The 16,783-nt window shown below is 48.8% G+C and overlaps 1 protein-coding gene across 1 annotated transcript in view; it reads left to right on the top strand.

Moving 5' to 3' along the window:
• LOC134345040 (protein Daple-like) overlaps positions 1-16,783 on the top strand; it is a 255,263-nt gene that overhangs the window by 186,823 nt on the left and 51,657 nt on the right. Inside the window, exons 17-21 of the mRNA XM_063045180.1 lie at positions 4,486-4,627; positions 5,595-5,774; positions 8,212-8,373; positions 11,465-11,742; positions 15,280-15,423. Of these exons, the coding sequence (XP_062901250.1) occupies positions 4,486-4,627; positions 5,595-5,774; positions 8,212-8,373; positions 11,465-11,742; positions 15,280-15,423 (906 nt within the window). The remainder of the gene's footprint in view (positions 1-4,485; positions 4,628-5,594; positions 5,775-8,211; positions 8,374-11,464; positions 11,743-15,279; positions 15,424-16,783) is intronic.

The following is a 16,783-nucleotide window of genomic DNA, read 5'->3' as shown; positions in this document are numbered from 1 at the left end:
GCCCTTCATAATTTTATACACCTCCGTCAAGTCACTCCTCATCTTTCATGGTGGATAGGAGAGGCTTAGGAGGATACATGCAGTTGGGATTAGAACAGAGAAGTACCGCAGTTGCCACGGACGAGGTGGACGATAACGGCCTGTGATTCTGCTGAGTGTTTCTCTCATTCTTTGATGATGGTGTAGTGGTCCTGATGTAGATGTTATAGTGGGCACGTGGCCAAGTGGTTAAGGCATTGGATTAGCTACCTGAAGGTCGTGAGTTCGAGCCCCAGCCGAGGCAACGTGTCCTTGAGCAAGGCACTTAATCACACATTGCTGTGCGACGACACTGGTGCCAAGCTGTATGCCCTTCCCTTAGACAACATTGGTGTCGTGGAGAGGGGAGACTTGCAGCATGGGCAACTGCTGGTCTTCCATACAACCTTGCCCAGGCCTGCAAGAGTGAAGACTTTCCAGGCGCAGATGCATGGTCTCGCAAGACTAACGGATGCCTTTATTTAGTGGTCCTGAGGCAAACGTGAAGAGAGGGGGTGTCCGGCTCAGAGAACAAGGTGAGAGCCACGCCATACCTAGCAAGGGCAAACTTTCCTCCACTAACCCGAAGAGGGGTGCCGCCCCTGCAATCCCACCGTTACCTTCATTCGGAGGGTGGTGAGAGTGTGGAATGAGCTGCCAGCACAAGTGGAGCATGCAAGCTCGATTTCAACGTTTAAGAGAAGTTTGGATGGGGTATAGTAGGCAGTTTAAATGGTCCAGCACGGACTAGAAGGGCGAAGGGCCTGTTTCAGTGCTGTACTGTTCTATGACTCTATAAGATGCCTAATTACTCTCTTAGCAGAAGTCAAAGATCCCAACATAAAGAACGACTTGTTTTCCTGGATGAATAAAACACCAAATTAAGTTACCCAGACATTATAAAGGTTACCGTTAGTGGGATCTTTCTGAGTGTAAATTGGGAATTAGATTTCTTCCATTTTAAATACATTGAGGTACAGTGAAAGCTGCTATAAAAATGCTGTAGCTTCCCATTTCATTTATCATCCGGAAGCCCCATCGCCAGCACCCCTTTTTAGTATTTATCAATCAGTCTGGCCTCCCTGATCTTCCTTCCTCTTGGTCCAAAAGTCTGCCCTGGTCCTACCATGTGGATGCCATGGTCACATGAGCTCATAGCACGTCTCCTCTCACAGGTAGCCAAAGAAATTTGGCGTGTCAACTTTTATTGTTGCACCATAAAAATCAACCGGTCCAGATACATCGTGGCTTGTTATGGCAACTGCTCTGCCTGTGACTGCAAGAAAATGTGGTGTGGACTCAGCACAGAAACTAGCCTCCCCCATGGATTCAATCTACATTGCTCACTGGTTCAGTGAAGCAGTTAACCCCACCCTCTTCCCCAACCCACCGGACATTTTCTCTCCTCCCCATCCCATCAACAGAAGATACAAGAGCCTGAAAGCACATATCACTGGGTTCAAGGACAGCTCCTATCGCACAACAGCAATAGTACAATAAGGTGGATTTTTGACCTCATTATGGCCATGGGCTGTATTGTCTTTATTTATTTCGGGGTACAGGTAGAACAGGCTTTTCCAGTCCAACGAGCCACACTGCCCTGCAACCCACCTATTTTGCACTAGCCTAAACGTAAGACCATAGACGCAGGAGCAGAATTAGGCCATTTGGCCCATTGAGTCTGCTCTGCTATTCCATCATGGCTGATTTATTATCCCTCTCAGCTCCATTCTCTTGCCTTCTCCTGTAACCTTTGATGCCCTGATTAATTAAGAACCTATCAACCTCTGCTTTAAATATACCTAACGACTTGACCTCCACAGCCGTCTGTGGCAATGAATTCCACAGATTCACCATCCGCTGGCTAAAGAAACTTTTCCTCATCTCTGTTCTAAACGGACTTCCCTCAATTCTAATGCTGTGCCCTCTGGTCCTAGGCACCCACACTATAGGAAACATCCTCTCCACAGTCCACTCTATCTAGGCTTTTCAATATTTGATAGGTTTCAATGAGATCCCTCCTCACTCTTCTGAACTCCAGCGAGTACAGGCTCAGAGCCATCAAACACTTCTCATATGTTACGTTGTTCATTCCTGGGACCATTCTCGTGAACTTACTTTGCAACGTCCCAATGCCAACACATCCTTTCTTAGATAAAGGGGCCAAAACTGCTTACAATAATTCAAGTGCAGTCTGACCAATACTTAATAAAGCGTCAGCATTAATCCTTGCTTTTGTATTCTATTCCTCTCAAAATGAATGCTAGCATTGCATTTGCCTTCCTTACCACCGATTCAAACTGCAAGTTAACCTTTAGGGAATCCTGCAGAAGGACTCCCAAGTCCCCTTGTACCACTGATTTTTGAATTTTCTCCCCATTTGGAAATGTCAAAGTCATGACCATACACTTCGCTGCACTACATTATATCTGACGTTCCTCTGCCTATCTGCCCAATCTGTCTTGGTCCTTCTGCAGACACGCTGCTTCCTCAATACTACCTGCTCCTCCACCTATCTTCATATCATCCTCAAGACTGGGCACAAAGCCATCAATTGTGTCATCTAAATCATTGACATGTAACGTGAAAAGCAGTGGTCCCAACACTGATCCTTGCAGCACACCACTAGTCCAGTAGTCCCCAACCACTGGATGCGAGGGGACATCCCGTATATTGGGCTAAATTGGTTTGTCCCATATGAGACTGCCCTTGTCCCGTATTTCCCCCGCTAAGGTAGAACGTTCCTATGAAACCGTCCATAGGCCGAAATGGCGTAAAGTGAAGAAGCAGTTACCATTAATTTATATGGGAAAAATTTTTGAGCGTTCCCAGACCCAAAACATAACCTACCAAATCATACCAAATAACACATAAAACCTAAGATGACACTAACATATAGTAAAAGCAGGATTGATGTGATAAATACACAGCCTACATAAAGTAGAAATAATGTATGTACAGTGTAGTTTCACTTAACAGAATCGGGAAGATTAAGCCAAAACCGATTTGTAGAAAAAAATCGGCACGTACACGCATACGCACGTCATGTACGTGCACGTCACTCACGCATGCGCGCTCAGGTGCCCGCGCAAGGCTTCATGGTCATGTTAGTCTTTCTCTGGGTAAACACAAGTGTCCCGTATTTGACTGCTACTTTTGTTCCTTCTTTGGGAGTGAGAAAGTTGGCAACCCTACCTGAACACCCCCCACCCGGTCAACCGGTCCACAAGAATATTGTCAATATTAAACTGGTCCGCGGTGCAAAAAAGGTTGAGGACCCCTACACTAGTCAACAGCAGCCAACCAGAATAGGCCCCCTTTTTCCCCCATTCTTTAAACAAAATAATCTGCAGATGCTGGGGTCAAAGTAACACTCACAACATGCTGGAGGAACTCAGCAGGTTGGGCAGCATCCGTGAAAACAATCAGTCAACGTTTCGGGCCGGAACCCTCCAGCGTGTTGTGAGTGTTGCTTTCCCCCATTCTTTGCCTCCTGCCAGCCAACCAATCTTCTACCCATGCTGGTAGCTTGCCTGTAATACCGTGGGCAAGGACATGTGCGGCACCTTGTCGAAGGCCTTCTGAAAACCCTGCTGACTTTGGCCTATTTTATCATGTGCTTCCAAGTACCCTGAAACATCATTCTTAACAATAGAAAGCAACCATTCCAACCACTGAAGTCAGGCTAACAGGCTAATTATTTTGTTTCTTCTGTCTTCCTCCCTTCTTACAGAGTGGGGGGCATTGGCAAATCACAGGACAATTTACAATGACCAATTATCCTACTAACCAGTCCGTCTTTGGACTGTGGGAGGAAACTGGAGCCTGTGGAGGAAACCCACTCTGTTCACGGGGAGGATGTGCAAACTCCTTAGTGGCGGTGCCAGAAATGAACTGGGAACTTTTTAAACTGCAATAGCGTTGCACTAGCACCTGTGCTACAGTGGCACTCTAAAATTACTAGAGGTAGTCAGTTGCCCAGTCCTGGTGCCTGCAGTGTAAGTTTTGTGAGCAAGCTTTGAACCTGTGTGGGATATCCTCATTGGATTTCAAGTCCAACACTTTAACCACTCAGCCATCGCAATCTTCCTGTAGTGCACTTTCTCTGTAACTGTAACATTTTATTCTGCACGCTGTTATTGTTTTCCTGTGTACTACCACAATGTCACAACCAATACCACAACTACCACAACCAATTTCCCCCTGGGATCAATAAAGTATGGATCAATAAAGTACGGCATGCAGAACAGTTTTTCAGTGTACATAGGTACATGTGACAATAAAAAGGTCGATTTCTCCGTGCAGAAGGGGACCGACCCAGCAGTTGCTTGGAGTTGAGCAATTGATGGAGAAGGGATTTGTCGGGAGGCTGAAGAATAAAAATCTTGGCTTCTTTCATGTATTAATCACAAGGGTGAGTTTGACATGCCAAAGACCAACATTTCTGGTTTTTTATGTTGTCTTCAGTAAATACAGGCTCCTGGAGACCAGGATTGAATCTACGCTGAAGAAAACACTAGACATCAAGGAGGAGAAAGTCCAGGCACTCGAGTCCCGACTGGCTGAGTCCAGCAACCTGAACCAGCAACTGCGTAGTGAGCTGAGCACGGTAAGGAGGAAGATCTCTCCTGTTGGATTAGGGCCCAGGTTGTTATTTTTATTGTGTTTTTCCTGGTGATCTTAGCTTGCTTTATGCTTCCTTATAGTTTGTAAAATCACCTGTTTGTAAACTTTTCGTAACTTAGACCATAAGACGTAGGAGCAGGTTTAGGCTTTTCGGCCCATCGAGTCTGTTCTGCCATTCCATCATGGCTGATTATTTTCCCCCTCAACTCCATTCTCCCACCTTCTCCCACAACCTTTGACACCCTTAATAATCATAAACTTGTCAAACTCTGCTTTAACCATACCCAGTGCCTTGCCCTTGGGTTCCTTCGTCTGCAAAGCTGTAGTGTGACTCAGTATCCGCTAACCAGGTTGCTTATCTTCTGACGAAGGGTCTCGGCCTGAAACGTCGACTGTACCTCTTCCTAGAGATGCTGCCTGGTCTGCTGTGTTCACCAGCAACTTTGATGTGTGTTGCTTGAATTTCCAGCATCTGCAGAATTCCTGTTGTTTGCTTATCTTCTGTAGCATAGCAGTTGGTGTAATGCTAGTACGGTGTTAGTGACTGGGGTTCAATTCCTGCTGCTGTCTGTAAGGAGTTTGTGTGTTCTCCCCGTGACCGCTCGGGTTCCCTCCGGGTGCTCCGGTTTCCTCCCACAGTCCAAAGACTCAGGGAGTCCTGGACATGCTACGTTGGTGCTGGAAGCATGGCGACACTTGCGGGCTGCCCCCAGCACATTCTCTGACTGTGTCGGTCATCGACACAAGATGAAACATTTCACCACATTTCAATGTTCCGATGTGCGTGTGGCAAATCGATCTGAATAAGTAATCAAGTGGACTAAGACTGTGTTGGTCGTTGATGCAAACGGCACATTTCACTGTACGTTTTGTTGTTGCAAGTAAGGCTAACCTTTCAAACCTTTTCCTTTAAAGTCTGTAACTCTCTCATCATGCCCCGCGTTTCCCAGGTGAAGTGGAATCTGGAAGCGCTACTGCAGCGTCAGGAGGAGGAGAAGCATTCGCTGAACTCCCCGGTAGCTGCCTGCCCGCCCAGCGGCGCAGAGAAGGAGAAGTGGGAGAGGGAAAGCCGGGAGACCACGCTGGAGCTGCTGAAAGTGAAGGACACTGTCATCGAGGTGGAGAGGAACGTGAGTCCGGCTGGTGGGACCCCAAGGTGTAGCCCCACGAGGGCCGGGGATATCATGCATGGGCAGAGAGGAGGAGAGACGTAGTATTGTAACCCTCTGGGTCGCGTACGTTGGCATGATTGTACGCTGCAAGGGTGTCCATGCTGGAACCTTAGAATCAGACTCAGAATCAGGTTTGATGTCATTGTATGTTGTGAAATTTGTTGTTTTGCAGCAGCAGTATGGTGCAATACATTGGGGGAAGAAGCTGTTCCTAAAGCATTGAGTGTGTGTCTTCAGGTCCTGTGCCTCCTCCCTGATGGCAGCCATGAGAATATCCTGGGTAAAGGGGGTCCTTAATGATGGTCCTTAGTGTGGGCACGTGGCCAAGTGGTTAAGGCTTTGAACTGGCGATCTGAAGGTCGTGAGTTCGAGCCCCAGCCGAGGCAGTGTGTTGTGTCTTTGAGCAAGGCACTTAATCACACATTGCTCTACGACGACACTGGTGCCAAGCTGCATCGGCCCTCGCCCTTCCCTTGGACAACATCAGTGTCGTGGAGAGGGGAGACTTGCAGCATGGGCAACTGCCAGTTTTCCATACAACCTTGCCCAGGCCTGCACCCTGGAGAGTGAAGACTTTCCAGGCATGGATCCATGGTCTCACAAGACTAACGGATGCCTAATGATGGATAACACCTTTCTGAGGCGTGGCCTTTTGAAGATGTCTTCAATGCTGGGGAAGCCAGTGAGGAATCTTGGCAAATCTTAGCCCTGCTACAGGAAGGACATGAAGAGGGTGCAGAAGAGGTTCACCAGGATGGTGCTGGACTAGAGGGAATGATCTATGAGGAAAGGTTGGGCAAACTTGGGTTGCTGTCCCTGCGCTTTGGAGCCTGAGGGGAAACTTGATGGAGGATTTTCAAAAATTCTGAGAAGCATAGATAGGGTAGACAGTCAGAATCCTTTCCCCTGGGTGTAAGTGTCAGACACCAGAGGGCATGCTTTTAAGGTTAGAGGGTGAGGTGTCTAAAGGTGGCGTGAGAGGTGAGTTTTTGTGCTGGTGCCTGGACTGGGTTACTGGGGTTAGTAGTGGAAGCAGACACTTTGGTGGAGTTCAAGAGGAAGTGAATATGAAAAGAATGAAGGGAAATGGATGATTAACAGGGGGAGGGCATTTAGTATAAACTGGCATCAAGATCAACTCAGCATCTTGGACTGAATGGCCTGTTGTTCTATGTTAGATAGATAGATAGATAGATAGATAGATAGATAGATAGATTTACTTTATTGATCCTGAGGGAGATTGGGTTTCGTTACAGCCGTACCAACCAAGAATAGAGCGTAAATATAGCAATACAAAAACCACCAACAATCAAACAACAAAATGCAAACTATGCCAGATGGAAAATAAGTCCAGGACCAGTCTATTGGCTCAGGGTGTCTGACCCTCCACGGGAGGAGCTGCACGTTCGATGGCCACAGGCAGGAACGACCTCCTGTGCCACCCAGTGTTGTATCTCGGTGGAATGTGGCCGAAGTCCAACAGTAAAAAGTTCAATATCCAGTCTGCAAACACATTCCTCGATCGTAATATACCCCAGATTGCACCATCCATTGTTAGCCAGATCAGTAATCACCCCAACCCTTCACGCTTACCGCTCTCAGTGCACTTCCGGTCAGCCGGAACGGTATTACCCACTGAACTGCTCTTCTCCAAAAGTCTCTGTTGTCTCGACCCGGTCCTCTTTCCTCGGCTTTGTGATCCCCCTCTGTGTGTTTTCCTCCGGATTTCAGCCGACCGGAATTTGCTGGTCCGTGGAATACACAATGTGACCTTGCTTCTGTCCCACGTGTCGGGATGTAACCATTTCCAGCGCTAAAGAAAACCCAAATAAACCTCTCTCTACCAGCATATTAGAGAGGGTGCAGCTTCGATGTGTTATTGTGAGAAAAAAATACAAAAAATAACGTAAATTAAAAAGTAAGAAGAAAGTAAAAGAATAGATCGGAACAGCTGTACCAGGCTGCATGCACGACCAGCGCGTGCGCACATTTGCTGATATAGGGTTAAATCCTGATATAGGGTTTCAACCTGAAACGCAGGGGGGTTGTTTTTCACAGAGAGAGTGGTGGGTGTGTGGAACACACTGTCAGGGATTGTTCTAGAGGCAGATACATTAGGGACATCTTAGAGACTCTTAGATAGGCACAGGGATGATAAAGAAATAGACGTTTATGTGGGAGGGAAGGATTAGAATCTAACCCCGCATTTTTCTTTCATCGACCTTTTGCCTTTCTCCAAGATCAGTCTAACCATTAGATTGAACTTGGAGTGGGTGAAAGGGTTGGCACAAGACAGCGGGTCCTGTACGGTGCTGTAATGTTCGATGTCCTGTGTGTCCTTCATGCTGCTTGGCGAGTGTTTCTCCCGCTGTACCTGAAGTAGTTGTGTTTGCAGAACGCGGCGTTGCAAGCGGAGAGGGAGTTACTGAAGAAGCAGATAAAGCAGCTGGAAGCACAGAACAGCGCGGTCAACTCTCAGATTGTGATGCTGCAGCGTCAGGCCGCATCCATGCAGGAACACAGCAACGCTCTGCAGATCCAGAATGCCAAGCTGCAGGTACCTACGCCCTCCCCACCGCCTGCAACCACACCCCCCGTCGCCCATCCATCCCTCCCCCTCCCTTCCAATTGTCACATGATCCCCTCACTCCCATACCCTTCTTCCTACTTCTCACCCCTCCTTGCCTCCCTAGTCCCCCCACCTGCTTTTCCCCCTCTCCCTTCCATCTCTCAACCCTCACCTCCCTGACATCCCTCAACACCATGCTTGTCCTCACTCGCGTCCCCCATTAATCCCCCCCACCCCTCCGGTCTTCCTTTGCCCCACCTATTACCCCCTCCCTCGACCCTTCAGTCAAAGCCCTCCCCTAACGCATTCCCTCACCCATTCCTTTGCCCCTCTTCCTGGCAACCTTTGACCTCTCTCCCTTGACCCCAGCCTTGCCCTTCTTCCCCCACCCCATCAAACCCTGTCTTCTTTGACCCCCCTGCTTCCTCACATCCCTCAACCATCTCCCTGGACACCATGCTTGTCCTCCCTCGCATCCCCCTTTAAGCCCCCCCCAATTTTCCTTGGCCCCACCTTTTACCCCCTGCCTTGACCCTTCAGTCAAAACCCTCCACGAACACTCTTCCTCACCCACTCCCTAGACCCCTCTCCCCTCCATCCCTCCCTGCCAACATTCTCACTTGCCCCCACCCTACCTCCTCTCTGCTTGTGTATCCTGTGTTGTCTTCTCTGCTGCTGTTCTCTGTGATCTGCTTTCCCAGATCAGAGGACCTGAGGTGTTGGTCTGATATCCAACCATATTGCTGTGTCATTGGAGTGAGGGGTTTCTATGGGTGTGGGGGTGGGGGAAGATTGTGCAAAGTCAGCTGTTTGCTGTCCCAGAGGCTTTGGTCCTTATTCCCTCTCTAACATCTGACATTGGCGGGGAGGATGTAGTAGTGGGATAGTAGTCCCAATTCCGCTATCCCGAAGATGTTCATTCTCTTGATGTCTAACGTGAGTGGCGAGTGGAGAGGAGTGTGGGCTGTGTTGTCCACCATCTGCTGGCCTAGAGGTATTGGTCCTCTCGTGCTTAATGTTGTTGGCGTGTCTCGGCCTCGGGGGGGGGGGGCCGGGGTGGGGGTGGTGGTGTTTTCCAGAGACTGCTGTCTGTGATCCAGAGGTATTCGTCCTATTTTGTTTTCTAACGTGTAACATTAGTGAAATTGTGTTGGGGGGTTGGGAGTAGGGAGGTTGTCATCTAGATTCTGTTGTACGGGAGTATTCGTTCTCTTGGTCTGTAATGTTGTCAGTGTGTCGCTGGGTGGGGGGGTGGTATAGTCGTGGGGAGGCCCTGTCTCCCTGTGTCCATGGTGGCGTTGGTAGGTGTGTGTCGCCCAGAGTCTGTGATACAATAGTATGCTGACATCTGACATTGACTCTGTGTCTGGGGAGGGTATGGGTTTGGGTAGTGCCATATGAGTCTGCTGTCCCTACCGTATCAGTCATTTCCTTTGTCTCTCTTGTGGTTGGGGTGTGTTGGCAGTCTGATATTGGTCCTCTGACCTCTGACCTCTGACATTGTCACTGTGTCTCGGGGGCAATGGGGTGTGCCACCCAGAGTCCCCACTTCAGAGCTTCTGGTCTTTGCAGAAACATCAGCTATCTTTCAAGAATCACTTGATTCTGGCATGGTCCTGGAGGACTGGAAAATTGCAAATGTTACTCCACTCTTTAAGAAGGGAAATTATGGGCCAGTTAGCCTAACCACAGTGGTTGGGAAAGTGTTGGAGTCTATTATTAAGGATGAGGTTTCAGGATACTTGGAGACTAATGATAAAACAAGTCAAAGTCAGCATGGCTTCATAAAGGGAAATCTTGTCTGACAAATCTGTTAGGAGTTCTTCGAGGAAGTAACAAGCAGGATGGACAAAGGAGAGGCAGTGGATGTCATTTACTTGGATTTTCAGAAAGCATTTGATAAGGTGCCACACATGAGGCTGCTTAACAATATAAAATCCCATGGCATTACAGGAAAGAAGTTGGCATGGATAGAAAAATGGCTGACAGGCAGGAAGGCAGCGATTGGGAATACAGGGGGCCTTTTCTGGTTGGCTGCCAGCGACTAGTGGTTTTCCTCAGGGGTCAGTGTTGGGACCGGTAATTTTCACATTGTTTGTCAGTGATGTAGATAATGGAATTGATGGCTTTGTGGCAAAGTTCACAGATGATACAAAAACAGGTGGAGGGGTAGGTAGTGCTGAGGAAGCAATGTGATTGCAGCAGGACTTAGACAAATTGGAATGGGGTAAAAAGTGTCAGATGGAATACAGTGCTGGGAAATGTATGATGATGCATTTTGGAAAAAGGAACAGTAGTGCAGACTATTATCTAAACGGGGAGAAGGTTCAAACATCAGAGGTGCAGAGGGACTTAGGAGTCCTCGTGCAAGACTCCCAGAAGGTACAGGTAAAGGCAAATGCAATGTTGGCATTTATTTCAAGGAGAACAGAAGGAGATAATGCTGAGCCTTTATAAGACACTAGTCAGGCTGCACTTGGAGTATTGTTAACAGTTTTGGGCCCCATATCTCAGAAAGGCAATGATGTGTTAACATTGGAGAGAGTCTAGAGAAGGTTCACGAGGATGAATTCGGGAATGAAGGGGTTAACATATGAGGAGCGTTTGGCAGCTTTGGGCCTGTACTCTCTGGAATTTAAAAGAACATGGGGGGGATCTCATTGAAGCGTATCGAATGTTAAAAGGACTAGATAGGGTGGATGAGGAGAGGATGGTGGGGATATCCAGAACTAGAGGGCACAACATCAAAACTGAGGGGCAACCTTTCAGAACAGAAGTAAGGAGAATTATTTTTAGCCAGAGTGTAATGAATCTGTGGAATGTTCTGCCACAGACTGCAGTGGAGGCCAAATCCATGCCTATATTTAAGTATGTTGATAGTTTCCTGATCAGTCAGGGCATCAAAGGACGTGGCGAGAGGGCAGGTGTATGGGGTTGAGTGGGATCTGGGATCAGCCATTATGGAATGGTGGAGCAGACTCGATGAGCAGAGTAACCTTATGTCTTATGTGCTGATGGTCTTGCAAGGTGTAACGTTGTCTCTGTCTCCTGGGGGGTGTGTGGTGTGCTGCCGTCACAGGTGGAGAACTCGACCCTGAACTCGCAGAGCGCGGCGCTTATGGGCCAGAACGCGATGCTGCAGAATGCGCAGTCAGCGGCGGAGAACGAGCGGGATGGCCTGGCCCGGCAGAAGGAGGAGCTGAAGGTGGCGCACGACTCCCTACTGCAGGACCACGAGCGGCTGATGGCGCTGAACGAGCGGCAGTCCACCGAGTGTGAGGCCCTCATCACCCAGCAGGCCTCCTTCAAGTCATCGTACAGGAGCCTGGAGTCTCAACACAAGGATCTGGAGACCAGGTAATGAATCAGAATCAGGTTCTTCTCACTAACGTGAGTTGTGAAATTCGAAGTAATGTCAAGGTAAGGTGATGATCGAAGTACGCCATCATATACTACCCTGAGATTCATTTCCCAGCAAGTGCAAAAGAAGACAAATCTTGTGCAAATATTAAAAAAAACCTGAATAAATAATACTGAGAACATGATGTGTATAGTCTTTGAGAGTGAGTCGGTGGGTTGTGGAGTCAGTTCAGTGTTTAAGTGAGTGAAGTTGTCCATGCTGGTTCAGGAGCCTGATGGTTGTAGGTTAATAATTGCTCCTCAACCTGGTGATGTGGGACCTCCTGTGTGATGGTAGAAGTGAAAAGAGAGTGTAGCCTGGATGGTGAAAGTCCTTTGCTGGATGCTGCCTTCTTGTGGCAATGCTTGTAAATGCTGGGGAGGGTTTTGCCTGTGATCGACTGGGCCTTATCCAGCACTTTTTGTAGAGTTTTCTGTTCCTGGGCATTGGCATTCCTGTACCAGGCCATGATGCAACCAGTCAGGATACTTCTCACTCTGTATCTATTGAAGTTCGTTCTGCAGCAGCAGTACAGTCCAGCACATAAAACAGTACTATCAGCTACAATAAGAAATATAAAAACTTAAGTATGTCGTGCAAAAAGAGAGCAAAATACTGAGGTCTCAGGCCAAGACCCTGCATGGGTCCTGGGGGAAGGGCCTCGGTCTGAATGTCAGCTGCTTGTTCTCCTCCATGGGTGCTGCACGGCCTGCTGAGTTCCTCCAGCATCTCGCGTGTGTTGCTCAAGATTTCCAGCACCTGCAGAGTCTGGTGTGTTTCTTGAAGCTTAAAATGCCATAATCATTGTTACGAGAATACACATAAAATTAAGATGTTTGCTGGCCTGGGCTAGCATCAGTGGCATCAGCAGTTGGTCTGCCACCTGCCCTCAGGGGAAGGAGAGATAAGGAACAATGGAGCAGCGTCTGGAGATGTGTAATGAAGGGATGTGGGAGAGAGAGCTGTCTGGAGCGGCTCCCCCTTTGAACCCTGAACTGTTTGAAGCGATGGACAGGCGATACCCCAGCAGGGGGATAAAAAGGGACAGGTTCGCTAAGACAGGACACACACGCCACCCGAGGTAACGAGACCCTGGAAGCGGTGCGCCTCTCACGAGTGGGTGAGAAGTGCCAGACAACGACAAGGGTGGAAAGGTACGATCAGCGGGAACCCGGTGTGTGTCCGCCCTTGCCTGGGTGCCGGGTTCACTGCAGAGGATCGACCGCATCTGGAGGAGGGGTCACAGTCGGTGACCTCAGGTGACATCACCAAGGACCCGCCCAAAAGTTGCTCGTGAGCAATCTCGCTGGTCTGTGAGTGAAGCTGTGCTGAATGATGAGTTGTTCCTGTTCTCTCTGTCTCTCTTCCCCCACCTTGTCCATCGCCATGGCAACGATTACTGCGAACTGAACTACTAACTGGACTGAACTTTGAGTCATTTTGAAATTGGTCATTTACCCCTAGACAACGATAGAGCTTGATTGATGCTGTTATCTTAATTCTGTGCACATGTGTGGTTATCATTGTTGAATTGTTGCATTTATTATCCTTTCGATTACTGTGTTGCTTGTTTCTTTAATAAAACTTTCTTAGTTCTAGTACTCCAGACTCCAACTGAGTGATCCATTTCTGCTGGTTTGGCAACCCAGTTACGGGGTACGTAACATCATAATCAGAGTCAGGTTTATAATCACTGACTTACGTCGTGATTATAAGCAGTACAGTGCCAGACATAGAACTTGCTGTAAGTTACAATAAGAAATATAAAAAAAATGTGGCTGCCCAGCAGCGTAAATGCTAATGAAATGATAGTACAGCACCAGCGGGCGGAGTTCAATTCAGGCCGCTGCTTGTTCGGACTTTGTACGTTCTCCCCTTGACTGTGTGGGTTTCCTCCACATACTCAGGTCTCCTCCCACATTCCAAAGATAGACTATGGGTAAGGGGTATTGGTCACATGGTTGTAACTGGGCATCGCAGGCTTGTTGAGCCGGAAGGGCCTGTTACCGTGCTGTATCTCGAAATAAAATCAATAAATAAACACAAGAGATTCAGCAGAAGCTGGAAATCCAGAGGAACACACACAAAATGCTGGAGGAACTCAGCAGGTCCGGCAGCATCTATGTAGATGAATCCACGGTTGAGTCTTGACTGACTGCATCACTGCCTAGTGTGGAAGCAGCAATGTCCTCGAACAGAAGATCCTACAAAAAGTACTGGATTCCACCCAGTCCATGACGGGTAGAGCCCTCCCCACCATTGAGCACATCTGCAAGGAGCACTGTTGCAGGAAAGCTGCATCCATCATCAGGGACCCCCACCACCCAGGTCACGCTCTCTTCTCACTTCTGCCATCAGGAAGAAGGTACAGGAGCCTCAGGATCCACACCACCAGGTTCAGAAACAGTTATTACCCCTCAACCATCAGGCTCTTGAACCAGTGGAGATAACTTCACTCGCCCCATAACTGAACTGTTCCCACAAACTATGGACTCATTTTCAGGGACTCCTCATCTCGTGTTCTTGATATTTGTCGCTTATTTATTTATCATTATAATTTTTTTCTTTTTGTATTTACTCAGTTTGTTGCCTTTCGCACATTTGTCCATCCTGTTGGGGTGCGGTCTTTCATTGATTCCATTCTGTTCCTTGTACTTGCTGTGAATGCCCACAAGAAAATGAATCTCAGGTTTGTATATGGTGACGTAAATGTACCGTGACAATAGACTTACTTTCAGCGTTGAACTTTGATAGACGCTGCCTGGCCTGCTGAGTTCCTCCAGCATTGGTATTTGTCATAAAAATGTTGGTTTTGTGGCAGCAGAACAGTGCAAAACATGAGGATTACTATGAGTTAGAAACAAGGAAATAAATAGTGAGCCAGTGTTTGTGGGTTCATGGACCGTTCAGAAATTTGACAGCGGAAAGGAAGAAGCTGCTTCTGTAATGAGCAGAGGCGGTGTCCTGGATGGGGAGGGTCTTTCATGATGGATACAGCACATTTGAGGCATCACCTCTGGGCAATATCCTCGATGGCGTGGAGCGTCAGAGGCTTGATGAAAGTTTATAAAGTTATAAGAAGCACAGATAGAATAGACAGTCAGTCTTTTTAACAGGGTAGAAGTGTTAATGTGAGAGGTTTAAGGGGGATGTGTGGGTCACCAAGTGTTATTCATACAGAGCGATGGGCTCCTGGAATGGGCTGCCAGCGGTGGTGGTGGAAGCAGATTTGATGATGGTGTTTCAGAGGTACATTCAGGGAATGGAGATGTGGATCATGTGCAGGCAGAGGAGATGTGGTTTAATCTGAAGCATGTTTTATGTAGACATTGTGGGCTGAAGGGCCTGTTTCTGTGCTGTACTATAAAATCCCATTTCTCACACTCGCGAGGGAAGGGGAGACTCACCCTCCCTGCCCGTGTTGCAGTGTGAGTCCCTACGTTGGCTCCCGTGCCAGCCCGGGTGTGACTGCTTCGCCCTGTCTCTGTGTGCAGGTACCTGGGGCTGCTGAAGAAGCAGGCCGAAGTGGAGAAGCTGGACTCAGAGTTTCAGGCCCAGAAGGAGAGCCTGCAGCGGGAATCCAGGAGAAACGCAGCCATCACGGAGGAGAACAGGCAGCTGAAGGCTGACGTGAGCAGGTGAGCGGCCAGGTACACGGGTGGACGGTTCACTGGGGCTGAGTGCAGAGCCCCATCTCAGAGCCAACGGATAAGGGGTGGAGCCTGGACAAGGAGGTGAGGCCTAAACTCAAATGGGGGCAGAGCCTGGAATTTTTGCAAATATGAGGGCGGAACCTAGCCCCTGCATTCAAATTGGGCAGAGCCAGAGCCCCTACAGACAAGCAGGGACAGAGCTTGGCTCATACAGCCAGCTGAGATCAGAGCCTGTATTCAAGTTAGAATGGAGCTGAGAAGGTTGTACAGTCAAGCGTGGGCGAGGCCGTTACAAACAGGTGGGGTTTGGGCCTGTGTGAGCAGAAGGCGGGGGGGTGCTGAAGCACATGAGGACAGGTGAGAGTGGGGCCTGTTCTGGCGTGGACAAGCCTGTGCGAGAAGGTGGGTAAGGTCTATGAGGACGGCTGAGGGGTGGGGCCCATACATTCAGGTTGGGGGTGTGGGACCTGTGAGAGAAGGTGTGGGTGGGACCTATGTGGGAAGTTCAGGTGTGGGGTTTACGAGGGAGGGTGTGGGGGGGGTGGTGTCCTGTGTAGGAAGTTGATGGGTGGGGTCTATGCGGGAGGATGTGAGAAGAAGGGGTGGTGCTTAGGATCCATTGGTCGGAGTCAAGAGTGCTCAGTGCTTGTCCCTGGTGCCTTTTTAAAAGCTAAATCATTTCACTCTCTACAAAATGCTAAAACAGCCAATGTGCACACAACAAGCTCCCAGAACAAGCCAGTGAAAACTGCAATTGGATAAGGAATAAGCATTGACTGGACACCAGGAGCTCAACTTTAGGGAGCTTTGTGGTCCACTCGAGCAACTCCCTCACTACCTCGCCGAGCGACTCCCTGGCTACCTCGCCGAGCGACTCCCTGGCTACCTCGCCGAGCGACACCCTCGCTACCTCGCCGAGCGACACCCTCGCTACCTCGCCGAGCGACACCCTCGCTGCCTCGCCGAGCGACTCCCTCGCTGCCTCACCGAGCGACTCCCTCGCTGCCTCACCAAGATTCAAGATCCAGATTTATTTATCACATGCACACCGAAGCATACAGTGCAATGCATTGATTGTGTTAACAGCCAACACACCCAAGTTTGTAGTTGGGGTAGATGGAAGCGTCACGACTCTCTCCAGTGCCATCGTAGCATAGCCGCAATGTTGAGCAGAACAACACAGAACACAACAAGCAACAGCAGAACAAGCCCCTTTCCTCTCTCCCACCCGCCAACACACACACAGTCAGTCCTCCAACCCCCAGATAGGCCTCTGAAAGCGTTAAGTTTGATTTCCACACAACCCACACCAGCCGAGCCAATCTCCCTTCATAACTAATTATCT

Source organism: Mobula hypostoma, chromosome 1 (genome assembly GCF_963921235.1).
Source record: "Mobula hypostoma chromosome 1, sMobHyp1.1, whole genome shotgun sequence".
In the NCBI taxonomy this organism is placed as follows: Eukaryota; Metazoa; Chordata; class Chondrichthyes; order Myliobatiformes; family Myliobatidae; genus Mobula; species Mobula hypostoma.
Note: the sequence above shows the minus strand (reverse complement) of the source record. Positions and strands in the feature narration are given on the sequence as shown.